Below are 13,799 nucleotides of genomic sequence, written 5' to 3' on the forward strand. Positions count from 1 at the left end.
ACTCGAAAGTGGAGTAAAGAGCATGCAGTCATACAGACATGATATGGGGATAGTGAACATTTTACAGTCTCCCCTCTAGACTCCTATTCAAAGTCTTGCACTTGGTTGCACACATCAAAAGTGACAGAAATTGTTGTGAAAAGATGAAAAAAAAAAGATATAGAAGTTCAAACCCTTGCTTATTTCTTTACTCCGCACTGCCGGCCAATCACAACATGTGTATGAAGTATGAATCTCAGATAATCGGTTCCAGAATGTTACCGAGCTCCCCCTCCTCAACTGAAAGTCAGAAACGTATCAACTATTCGTTAATATGTCACATAATCTCAAAAGTTGAGTGTTATGTTAATTGCTTGTTTCTGTTGCCCCCAAGTGGCCAAGAAATCTGTTACTGACATTTAAAATTGTGTTAAAATTGTGCTCAAAACTGTTTGACTGCATGCCTTGGTCCTGCACCATGTTGTTCCTACAGAGACTCAGAGGCAAAGCAAAAATGTGATGTGATCACATAAACCTCATTTGATTCAATACAGTTCCCCAAGACACTATAATGCTTTCATTAAACTGCAGGGGGTCTGAATACTGTGAAATACATATCACCACCTCGTAGTGACGTATATAATCCGTGCTGACAATACAGACAAGATATTAAGCAGGCAGGGATTACACATTTCCTATGTCTTCCAAAAAAAACCCCATGATTCATATCTGTTTCACAACCAAATACTTTTCCCTGTTTCTCCTTCCCATGTCGGTCCTTCATCGCTCTGGGTTCTGCTCCTGACCTTTTGGTATTGTTATAAATGGTATCAGAGAGAAGAGAACTTAGGAACAATACACTTTTGTTCGTACCAGTGTCAGCATGTCCATAAATCAGCAGCAGTATAAGCATGAAGTCACTTCAGGGCTGCATTGTACTAGTACCTTTCACCACTAGGTGGCTGCATTCATTTGTAAATCTACTAATTAAGATCCACCATGGCGGGGTGTTAAAGACTGCAGTGAGGCCTAATATCACAGTGTGCCCAGTTAGTTTTATATCTTCATATTCTCAGAAATATTCTAGTATTCTGCCGAAATTAATTCAGTCTCTCAGGTGTCTTTCCCAGCCCTCCCCTCGGCCTTTAGATAAAACAGCCTGTAGAAAGTGATTATGGGGAGATTGCCTGAGCAGAGCAACGGAGCAGGGTAATAAAGCTGCTAGTGTAATTAAGATTAGAGCTGTTTTCACTGGTTCTGACAGGCACCAGACACCCACGCTGGACTGAGAGAGGGCTGGATGGGGAGGAAGGGAGGGAGAAGGCTGAGGGAGAGAGAGGCATGGCTAATCTCTGGTCCCATGCCCGTGGGCACAGCAGAGTGAGGGGGGAGAACGGTGTGAGGCCGCGGCGAGGAGGAGGGTGAGGGGGCGTAACAGTGGGGATGATTACGGGGTGAGCGAAACACGTGAGCGGGTGGGTGAAAGTTTGGGAAGAGGGTGAGAGGTGGTGGGTCAGGCTGGGTGATCTATGAGAGGGCATGTGGACATCTCTGCACAGACTGAATGAAAACACGAGACTGTATTTATACTGTAACATTAGATTTACAGTCCGACCAGATGGCAATCAGTCACAATTACCTAAACTGCTCCACCCTCTGGCACATATCATGACAATTACCATAAAACTCACAACGCACAGTAAATGTCAGCAATGATCCCCTCACAATACACACTGACTTATTAACATAAATTGTGTTTTCATAAGGTTGTTTTTAATGTCATCATGAGGGCCAAGAAAGTCACATAAACATAAACACACAGGCCGCTGTGGCCATGGTGGCGAGGCTCAGTTAACATGCCCAGTACACATTCCTGGCTCATGAATGTCTCGTTCATGAGCAATAAAGCACTGCAGTGTAAACATACACGTGATTTCATTAAGATTTCTTCAGGCTTCTTAGATTTCTCTTTGATCAGTTAATTACATTGAGTGGGTGGTCATTTTTTTTTTTTTTTTTTTACAGTATAATGAATGTACATATACATTTGTGTTTGTGGTCCACTCCCTGGCTCCTCCTGTCCTCATGTCAGAGTGCCCTTGGGAAAGACACCGACCCCCCAAATTTTTTGTGGTGATCAGGCTATTGCCTCACATGATTTGACGTACGATGTGTGAGTCGGTATGCGTGGGGTAATAAAACACGTCACAAAGTCACATTGGAAATCTCTTAAGTCAAAATAATGATTTTTATATATTAATGCACTCCAGATACCAAAATAAAGAATAGCTAATAAACCATTAAGCAGCTGTAAATTGTTGTCTGGATGCTGTGCAGCTCCAAACTCTTCTTTGCAGGGGTCTTCTTGGTGAATGAAACAGATAGATAAAAGAAAAAAAAAAAAAAAAAAAGGACAAAGCATGCCAGAGCAGCTACACCAGCCAAAGGGATTGCTCATAGCAGATGTTTTTACAATGGCCTACTACTCATCTATTGAGCACTAAAAGTTCTATCGAAGCCCCCCTCCACTCAAAAATGATTTTTCATCAAGATATGAGCTTCACTCAGTAAAATGATTTATGTGCAGAGTTTGACGCTGGAAGGCTGTTTTCACATTCATTTTCTGAAAGTCGATTGCAAATCTAATTTGAAAAGGTGGACCTACAGACACAGTGTGTAACATAGCAAATAGTTAAGAAGCCAATCCTAGTCCAATATTCAGTATACAGCTGTGATGTGGAAACTTGATCTCCAATGCACATACACTGAGAATGGACTGTTTACGGTCAGGTAAGAGACATCTCCAGTGAAGTAGTTAAACTTTTGTAATGACACATATTTACATAATCATTTTCAGGATTCTTCAACAAGGCAAAAGGAAAAACAAGATAATAGAATAGGATAGAATTTTTGTGGAAAGTAAAAAAAACAGACATTATTAGTTATTTGAGTAATTTAGTGAAAGTACATTGTTTTATACACTTCCTTAAGGTGCTATCTAAAAGAAAAGCTGTTTTTTGAGTCTCAATCCTAGCTCAAATACTGATCCATCAGTATTTGACGCGTTGGGAATGAGACTCAAAAATCACCTTTTCTTGCAGATAGGCCCTTTAAAACATGTTTGGATGAGATATTTTAGCATATAACAAGTTATGCCAACATTTATGAATTACAGACTCTCTGACAAGAATATCTATCTAGCCACACTGTGAAGCTGTACTTAGCATAGCTGTGCTTTGAGCTACTGAGCTAAATGCTGACGTGCTCATAGTGACAATGCCAAAATGCTGATGCTGAGCAGTCACAATGTTCATGTTACAGTGAACTATGTTCAGTTATGCTTTAGCATGTTAGCAAGCTAGCTAGAGTATCAATAATATTACAGGTATTAGGTAAAATACAATTATTCAACCTGTTGACATCACCAAATAAGAACATTCAGTGGGCACTGCGGTTATTAATATTCATCCTGAGGGTGGGACATGAACATGTGCACCAAATGTCATGGCAATCCATCCATCCAGTTGTTGACATTTAACTTTAAACAAATGTCAATCAAATGTCAACATCATGATCGGAGCTTCACAGAAGTCAGCAGACATTACAAATATCCAATAGTTGCCAAGAGATTTCAGTCCTGACCACCTGACACTGCCATCTTAAGAGAAGTGGTTCCAATTAAGTAATGGTTAAATCATTGCAAATCTAACATCACATTCACTTTCTGTGGTGCTGCTCGCACACACTCACTTTCACTTTATATATACCATAAATGCCACAAATAACCTGGGTGCTAAGCCGGAAATAAGTAGAGCACATAAACAAAAGTGTCTTTGTTAGAGATTTAAGGAGATTTATGTAGCTTACTTTGGCCCCTACCAGGAGTCAGTGTGTGTGTATGTGTGTGTGTGTGTGTTAGTTCTGTGACTTGTCCCAATAGAACTCTGCTGTGCCTGAACAAGATTACACCTCAGCCAAACCTGCGTCAAGCGATTATGTGGGCTTGCATTTACGCATGTGTAAGTGTGTCAAAGGGTCTCTGTTGGCCCCTGCAGCATTTTATCCCATATCCATCGCTGTGCGCAAAACGTCAGTGTTCAACTAAACTGAACTTGTTTGGAATATTCTGAAGCGTGAAACACTGATTTTGTTTACTGACGCCAGCTGCAGCCTCATTTTGTACAGTCCTAACTGTAGTGTAGTACTGTAGTGTTTTCCCAGCAAGAGGATGCCAAACTAGAAGCTGAATGTCTGATTGTGGCCTTGAAAGATTAAAAAAAAAAAAAAGTGTTTTCTGTTTGTTTGATTACATAAAATGGTGCTCACAACAGGATGAAATCACATACAGGAAAAAACAAGAGGGGGTTTGAAGAGAGAGGATGAGAAATTCTTTGGTAGGGGTGCAAACTACTGCTGCTTCTGAACAAGTGTGTGTTTGCATTATATGTGTGGACAATTTTTAACCAGCCCTAATGACAAATCTGATGTGGGTCACAAATGACCCCGAACTGAACTGTTTCACCTTGACGTCCAAGGTGGAATGCTAGATGAAAGTGGCATTGTTATTGTGCGTGTGTGTGTGTGTGCGTGCGTGTGTGTATCTGGGTGTTTGTGTGTGATTAGTAGTTAATAGAGCAACAGGGGCACTGAGTCACAAACCTTTCAGAAGTAAAGTCGTACAGTCTAAGAGGCTCCACATCATGGTGCTTATGGATTATTCACATTTTTTTACAACCGTCCGTCAAGCGAACGTTCAATGATGCGTCTAGAATGCCGCTTTGGTAACTACTAGATACACCGACTGTTAGAGTGTTAGAGGTAGAGAGGTGCCGAGGTTACATTTGTGAACAGTGAAGACGGTCATGGGGAACTCAGAGAGCGTTTGGTGGGTCGTAGTGGAGTGCGCCTGCAGGATTCTTGGTGTTTCTACGGCAACAGGTAGGTAAAAAATAAAAACAAACAAACAGAAAAACATGACAATAGTTAATTATGAGTCATGTGCATCTCTTATTGTTTCAGTATGAGATGTGATTTAGTTCTTTGGATGTGCTAGCTGATGCACAACAGACTCCAGATCATCTCTCTGATAGGCTCTGTAGTCAGAGCTTGTACACTATTATGAAAATATGACTTCAAATTCAACATAAGATTATTGGCAGTAGGAGTAGTGATAGACGTTATACATTTCATCTGCTATGAAGTGTTGCAATGTGTTGTTTAAAGCTGATATCTGACTCCCGCCTGTGCTTAAAGTGTCACCTTGTTTTTTTAGGAGCTCTCCAGCTGGACTTTTTAAGGATTTCATAAACCCAAAATGTTAGAAGGTCAGATGGTGATGTTGGCCAACTGTATTCTTGACCTCCAGGAGCACTCGACTCTACAGAGCATATAAAAACATACTTGATCATACATAACCTTGCTAGTAGTGTCCCCCCTTTAACTGTTGTTCCCAGGCACACAGGGACAGATTGCACGCAGCTCTCTAAGCCACATTAAATCATCACGGGGGAAATAGCTCTCTGGATGCTGCCTCTTTCGTAAAATATGGGACCCCTCTACTTTAAACTCCAACAGCTGCAGACACTGAACATTTACTTAGAGACATGTGCCTCGCATCACACCAGAAACTGAGTCTCTGTATCCAGCTGTGTTACTGAGCTTATGTGATCACAAGCTGTTATACATTCACACCTACAGGAGCTTTCAGTGCATTGTTTCTATATGTGTGTGTGTGTGTGTGTGTATGTTTATGGTATGCCTCTGTCTGTGTTTACACGTCTTTATGTCTGTGTTGGCCTGTCTGCCTCTGTGTGTGTTCTCCAAGCAGACATGCATGCAGAGAGCACATATATGTTAATATCCAGCCGCTCTATATGCAGCGTTAATTCCTCTCACAGTCTATAAACTAGCAGAAAACAGTCTCTTGATTTCCCTCTGGTGCAGATTCTATCACAGAGTTTCTGCTAAGCACGCCAGAGAAATTGCTTCCATGTGTTTAGTGGCGATCAGCACTTGCTTACCTCTTTTAGACCCCACAGGAAAGCGCCTGATTAAAGAAAAAATTATATTTGATGGTCGATGGTTTGATGGGTAGTAAAACAGGCGGTTCTTTATAGTTTTTAAGACTTTGTTGTCATCCATTTTTATAGCGCATTTTCAAATGCATATGGGAACCTTCAAAATAAAGTTTGTACATTTTTGTTTCTCGCAGAGAGTTAGATGAGAGGATTGACGCTACTTTCATATCAAGATTAGAGCCAGTACCTTGTTAGCTTAGCTTAGCATGAAGACTAGAAACAGAGGAAAATACTTAGCCTGTATCTATCCAAAGGTGACAAACCTGCCAGTCTACCAGCACCTCTTACACATCATGCAAATTACAGTAATACAGTTGCTACCTTCAGAGGTGGCACCTTGTAAGTGTACATTTGTACATCTGAACGGTCAGAGTTATGATGTGTGTGCTAACGTTTAGTTTTTGACAGATAGTAGAAAAATGTATTGTAATTTTAGTTGTATAGCACTTTTCTTCCGCATCAGTTCCTGCATGCGTGACCTTCTTGCTAGCTTGCTGAATTATCAGCGTTGATGGCTTCCAGGCACCATTACTGTGCAGCGGCCATAACGACAAGCTCACAAGTCCCATTTGAAGGCAGCGTGTACGGCATGGTTTTTAATATTGTTGTGATTCAACAGCCATGATTTAATAAAGGCTTTTTGATTCAGTACCCTCTTGAGAGCCTCAGAGTTTTTCTACGATTTTGAACGAACGTGATCCCTAAACTGACGAGCACCGGAGGGAGGCCATTTTCCACAACTGAGCAGCTCTCTTTGCATTCTCTTTTTTGACTAAAGGCAGCATGTATGTCTCTTAATCATAGTGTGATTTTATGCCATATTATGTGCATGGTTCAATGGTATCTGCTGGTTGCGTGGTTCCCCACCATAAGGACAAGATGCAAGGTAGGCCTAGTTACTGTGCCTGCTAAGAAATAGTCCGGCACATGACTTCCTCTGAATCCAAAATTTGTTGTATAGATAGCAATGACAAGATATGATGACATATAATGGGTAGGCATAGGTAGATTTTGTTACCTTAAGACAGAGCCAGGCTAGCTGTTTCCAATCTTTATATCAAGCTGAGTAAATCAGCGGCCATGCTAGCTTCAGTTTTACCATACAGACATCTTCTCACCTAACCCTCAGGAGGAGGATACATTTATTTAACAGTATGTCAAATTATTCCTTTAAAATATTCTGAAGGTGGCGACAGATGTATAGATGAATCAAATTAAATAATCTTATTGATCTCTTCTGGGGATTTTCTCCCACCGCAGTGAGGTCGGAGATTAAGGTCAGCTATAGAAGAGATTCAACCTACTGAAGTTTAATGCAGCAAAGTTGATCTCCCAAACGGAAAGGGACAAATCTGCAGCTTCCAATTGCAATTTCCAAGCATTTGATTTACCAATAAATGTATGCTTTCATTTACAGTGAATTAATATAAATGGAAGAAAAGAAGAAATACTGATACTGATGTAAAGAAAGGATCTACATACCCTGATGACATGTAAGAACCACTTCTCAGACAAGTGGTGTTCTGCTGCGGCAGAAGATCTGTGATGTGTTAAGTGCCAACTCAAATAATGCAACCTAAACCGCCAGCAGTGAAATGATAATTACAGGCATGAGTAAGCTATTACAAAAATGTTGTGACCAAGGTGGAAACAATTTAAAAAATTGCCTTTTATTATTTTTTTTTTTATGAAGTACGCCCTCAGATGAAATCCATGCCCTTGGGCAGTTGAGTCACTTCAAGTCAAATCAGGTCAATCTTTATTGCTCAATGAGGGGAGAAAACCCAAAAACACAACAGCTACAAGGCTAGAGGAATACGTAAGTAAGATATGTAGAAATATGCCCCAAAAAAAGTAAAATCAGCACAACACAAATCTCCATCACAGTGGCAACATTAGAAATATTTGAACAACTTTCACTGGCCGCATTGAGTCACTCAAGCTTCGACCAGCTTTTGAGGGATTCATGAACTAAGTCTGACATCTGCTGGACAGAGTCTGCTCACCAGCAACGGAGTACCTGCGCCTGAATACAAAATGAGAAAATGATCATCCTGTTTCTTTTCCAGTGTTGTGTGCTGTGGGAGTGGAGACCATACATCATGGAGAGTTCAACAGCCTCGGCATCTACTTATTGTAAGTGGCATTACAGTCGACCTCATTATACACAGTATGTATTTAAACCTAACTAAGATCTCCTGACTCCGGCCTGCTTGGGACTAAACTGGTGGCATTCCTGAGTTACAAACAGACCGCCTCAATTTTAATATGGTAAAGAATGTGTGGCCTGAGGGCTTTTAGAAAACAATTACAATACTGTACCTGGCATGTACAATCACTTTTACACTGTATGTACACACACACACTTACAAGGAGCTGTTGGGAGGGAGTCAGTGGTATGAAACAAGGTGAAGAGGGCAGAAAGAAGAGCGATCCTTCAAACCTACTTCGTATTATCTCTGTGGCTCACAGCCAAACTCCCACAGAGTCACAGGAAAACATCTCCCGGAGGAGACGAGAAATGCACGACTGTTTATTCAGTCAGTACACACAGATGCAGATGAACGCCTCACAGTGAAACATGCGCGCACACAAATCAGTTTTAAGTCTTCAAAGAGAGGGTAGAGGGCGATGTTAGTCTATGGGCATTTTTCTGGTTCACTTGATCAGATGGCTATCAGACTGTTTAAACACAGAGGGGAGTTATATGGTTGCACCAAACACAATCCCTGAATGTCTTTTTGGTCTTTTGCACCATATAAAGATGATACCACTTTTTTTTATTGTGACAGGGCACTTGAAACATAACCCTTCTGCCCACATCTTGCACAACTCAGAAAATGCAATCTTCACCCACAGCCCAAGATAAGATGCACAAAAACTTAAATATTTATATTATTTGCATAGTTTAGAAAACAGTTTACTGATGTTATCAATGAGACCGTATCAGTTTCATGCGGGTCCAACCTTTTTTTCCTCCTTCCAGAGTGTCCTCTGTTGGTATCATGGTGTTTGAGCTGGCCTATTTCCTGGATACTCTTCTGTTCATGTGTCTGCCGTGAGTACAGTACAGTACAGTACAGAGGGAAAACCGCATACAGATGTCTGTCTTGCGCTGCTCGTATGAAATGACCGCACTTGCTGCAGCTTTAACTGCACAGCAGCAGGAGTTGGTTGGGCTTGACGTGCACAGACAGTGACTACAAGCCTGGCTGGTCTCAGAAAATTTTTTTTAGAATTTGTGCAAAAATGTTTTTTTATCATGTTGAATCAAGATGTATAAATTAAATAATTACATGTTTGATTTATTACAGAGACCCAATAACTAATTCAAAATTCATTACTTTTATGTATAATACTTGAATAATGAACACTTGAAAAGTTTATGTAGAAGATCCTCATAAATGATTGTGTAATAATTAAGTAAACGAGATTTATGTATAAGTATGCATTTATTTGATTTATTCAGATGTTGTTATCGATTTTATTTGCATTTACTCAACATTACAGAAAAACTCTGCATCGTACATGCCCATTACATTGAACTTGTGAAATTGTTAGATGGTAAATTATACACAAAGTACATTAAGTCACTTTGAGGCAACTGTTTTCCCCCAAAGTATTACACTGTAGTCCATTACCTTAAGTAACAAATTAATTCCAAAACACAGCAGAAACAAGAGAAGTTGGAAGATTAAGACCCCAATCCATAACAAATGAACTAACAAAAAAAAAAGAAAAAACATGAAAAAGTTGATGAAAGCCAAAAAATCCTGCAGGTCTAAGAAAGGAAGAGTCTCCTATTTCCCAAGCTAAAGAGAATATGATGATGTGCCAGGCAAACCGTAAGGACAGACACAGCCTGTCTTCTGATACCTTGATCATCGACCAACATTGCAACATGAAATGTCTGGGTCACGTATACAGGAGGGAAGACAGCAGAGAGGAAAAGGCCTGTTTGAAAACCAGATGGCTTCAGACAGGTACAGATTAAGCTGACCAGCGGTGATTCATATTGTTCTCAGGGCCCCCAGCGCCAGAAACAGAGGGAGAAGGCTTCATTCTTTGCAATGTAAACATATCTATTTTTGTAAGAACACAACTTTTCATGCCACAAGAAGAAAGACAGGGGTAGTGTTATTCCAGCTTCTACTACAACAATAGGTAAGAGTGGACCTAGCTCCACAGTGTCTGGATGTTCGCAAGATTTATTCTGATTCCTAGAACCAGGAACGCATGTGGACTCATCCCAAGAGGAACATACAATGTATGTGTGTTTTCATACCGAGGAGACTCTTGCTGACTTCATAACCTGGTGTAGTTAGTCAAACATACTGAAAATTCGGAGTACAAACTGATTCAGTTACACACAGTACACAGTATCTGCTCTTAAGAATGTGATGTGAAAGGGTACTGTATGTGTGTAAACACTCACACCTGGTTTCACAGAGAGATGAGCACATTGCACAGTTCATTAGTAACAATAATAAGGTCCCATGAATAATTGTGACCACAGAATTTGTTGTAGATGAGTCTCAATCCTTCTCTTCTTCCTATCTCTCTCTGTAGCTGTCCCCCAGACTGGCAGCTGTTTCAGTTGTGGGGGAAGATGGCTCGAATCGGAGGCTTCCATAAGTTCCTCTACTACTCCATAATGTCAGTGGTCTGCTTCCTGCACCCTGTGTTAGTGTGGCATGCAGTTATCCCAGGTAAAACTGCACCAGCAGGTACAACTCTTGCACTGATAATCACAGTACTGTTTACTGTACTGTTGTACTGTGTCATAAAGCACGGGTGTAGGACATGTGCTTTTGTTACTGTGGCATGTCAAATGTCTCTTTTAAAGAAAAAATATTCAAAAATATATACTTTCTGATTCCAGGGACAATGCTTCTGGTGACGGCCTTCTTTAACTTCATACTCAGCAAGAAATCAAAGGCCAACAAGTCTCCCAAAAGGCCACAGGAGAGCCACAGCGACCAAGGCCCGACCACTGTGTGTGTGACGGAAACAGCAGACTCGGACAGCAATTTCTCATTCCTCCACATGGCTCCGGGTAGGAGAGGAGGGGGACTGGCCCTCGCCACCAGAGACCGGTGCCTCGGCCCGGGGGAGAGAGGAGAGAGCGTCCAGGCCATGCTGGAGCTGGAGCAGACAGCAGCCACCGCAGACAGGGAGAGGAGGAGGTGGAAAGAGAGGAGGCTGATATGCTTCAGAGGCAGCAAGGAGGAGCCAGTGGAGAGAGAGATGGAGGAGATGGACTGCTACAGTGAGCCAGACACCACCTCAGACACTGCACCCATGATTACAGACTGAACGCCACACTGCGCTCAGACTGAGCTGCTTACTGATATCACACAAAGGAGAGGATGAGCAGTGTGTTCATACTGACTGGGAGCAACCAGCTGGTGGCCAAAATAAGACTTTTGAGCATTTTTGAGTGTTCACATAAAAGGTTTTGTGTATTTTATGTAATTCCTTAACTTAATACTGAAGATTATTAGATTTTTTTTAAATGTAAAATGTCCTACTGATTTGTGTATTTTTTACTTTGAAAAAATCTATTTGTACATAAAGAAACATGTACTGTATGTGGAATCTGCATGTATTTGAGCACAATTTGATCTCCAGCTGTATAAATGGAAAGAAATTAAACCATTCGTACCCACATGTGCACATGGGTGGCTTTTAGCGCGATTGCCTCTTTTTTTTTTTTTGCACAGCCAGCACTGATTGAAAAGCAAACATTAACGTGGAGCAATCTAATCCAGTTGCTGCAGCATGCATTATGCATGAGGCAATAAATAAGATCAACTGTTTCGTCCATTCAGCGTCAAGGAGGAAAAAATACGCGTGAATGTGACCGGGAGTAGCAGGAATTAAGAGCCTGTGCAGGTGCATGCGTTAGTCACATTCAAGTCTCCTCATTGTGTGTTTGTCGTGTGTGAGCGGTGACCATGGAGACGGAGCTCTGGGAGGAGTGCTCACGTTATTATGGTGATGAGAAAAAAAAAAAGAAAAAAAAGCATCAGAATCACGCTTGTGTTTCAACACAACATATCTTATGTGCCAACAAACCAAACACAATTACTTTTATTATTCATGCATTAACAATATGTCAGACGTCGTCCGTTGATAATATTAATAGGTTGTTTGGATCACACCCGGCCTCCATAAATCACCCTGGAATTAGCATATTTGTGATACAAAAGCATGTATGAAAAACATTTCATTTGTTTTCCTTTTGTTTTATCACGCTACAAAGGATACAATTCTCCGTGCAGACGTTTGTCTTCTGTTCAGGTCATAAATCAATACTGTTTCGCTCTGTCAAAACACACACACACACACATACACACATTCACACTATACACACATTGTATTCCTCAGTCCTTTGTTCACTGAACTGCAGATATATAACTGCATGTAGCCTTAAGAGGCAATCTCTCCGCAGCATCAAATCTAAAGAGGGAATCGATAAAAGCAGAGAGGCTCATTCATCAGAAAACACCTCACTGTCTGAGGTCAGACACGTGAAAACACACTCGCGCATACATAGCCTGTAGGTTAAACAACTGGGTTATTCCCCTGATTTGACACCAATTACACCGCCGGCAGCTATATTGATGCCATAAACTCTTTTCGCTGTTTAAATGTGGTTTTCACAGAATAGGTAGCACGGCATGTGAATCCAGTCAGGAGGGATGAGATGAGGGGAGAACAGAGAGTCTTTGTCCAGAGTTCAGTGAGGCCGCTCATTGTCCTGTAATCAGGGCTGTATCATCAGCTTCACAATGATCTTGGGTCAATTAGCAGCTGAGTGACCCAGTAATAGAGGAAGGGAACGTCAGTTTTTTTTTCCAGCCCGCTTCCATAAATGTTTCCACCAACGTTGTCATACCCATAGCCTTCAGAATGAGCTGTTCTCTGTGGGGGGAAGTTATTCAGCTGCTGGAACAACTTACTTCCTCTGTGCACGGTAAATCATAAATCCTGTTCAGGCAGAGAGAGAGGGAGACTTCCTACAGTTTGTACAACAGCTTCCTAGATGGCACATCCAGGCTGAAAAACAGGATGGGTGAAATAAATCTTAACAGGTCACTCGCAGGGACTTCTTCCTTTTACTGCTGTGCTGGAAAAACAATCAGGATAGGTGCTTTAATGGTGGCTGTGCTGAAGGAGTGGGGTTTTCTTACTGCTGCATTATGTAAAAGCACACAAACGTGTCATTGTCTTGTTTGTTTGTGCAACGGGTTTGCTTCAATTCTGTCCCCCAAAAAATATGCATGACTCAATCTTTCATCAAAATTTATAGCAAGATAAAGGGAATTTTTTTTTTTTTTTTTTTTTAAAAGAACACAAAAAACTATAATTAAAAAAGCATGTAAAAGAATTGATGATATTCATAAAATATAAGAATAATTCTGGACAAAAAGAGAAGGAGTAAACGCTATAGCTAATACAAATTAAATCAGCAATTCATCAATCAAGTCTTTCAGCCATTTGCCATGATAAAAAAAAACAAAACAAAAAAAAAAACCTTTGACATCTAATAACTTGAATAATGTTACAGATATGACTTGGGGGGGGGGTCCATTAAACATTCAGAATGTCCATTTATAAAAGTGCACAAGAAGGAAATACATTTCAAAGATCCAAAATATACATTAAATCAAATGAACATAATCCACATGTGCATTTTCTGCAGAAAACACATCAATAAACAAATTCCGGTGTAACCTC

At 40.8% G+C, this 13,799-nt stretch overlaps 1 protein-coding gene across 2 annotated transcripts; it reads left to right on the forward strand.

Moving 5' to 3' along the window:
• The first annotated feature begins 4,588 nt into the window (after positions 1-4,588).
• tmem72 (transmembrane protein 72) lies at positions 4,589-11,724 on the forward strand. Of its 2 annotated transcripts, XM_030441484.1 has the most exons (6): positions 4,591-4,738; positions 4,772-4,917; positions 8,126-8,192; positions 9,043-9,114; positions 10,626-10,765; positions 10,939-11,724. In XM_030441484.1, exons 2-6 carry the CDS (start codon positions 4,842-4,844, stop codon positions 11,370-11,372), a joined length of 789 nt encoding a protein of 262 aa, XP_030297344.1. In that variant the 5' UTR covers positions 4,591-4,738; positions 4,772-4,841; the 3' UTR covers positions 11,373-11,724. The 2 variants fall into 2 exon arrangements, with proteins under 2 accessions (XP_030297345.1, XP_030297344.1); XM_030441485.1 differs by lacking the exon at positions 9,043-9,114 and having other exon boundaries at positions 4,589-4,917.
• Positions 11,725-13,799: the final 2,075 nt, after the last annotated feature.

The sequence above is a fragment of the Sparus aurata genome, chromosome 15 (assembly GCF_900880675.1).
Source record: "Sparus aurata chromosome 15, fSpaAur1.1, whole genome shotgun sequence".
Lineage (NCBI taxonomy): Eukaryota > Metazoa > Chordata > Actinopteri > Spariformes > Sparidae > Sparus > Sparus aurata.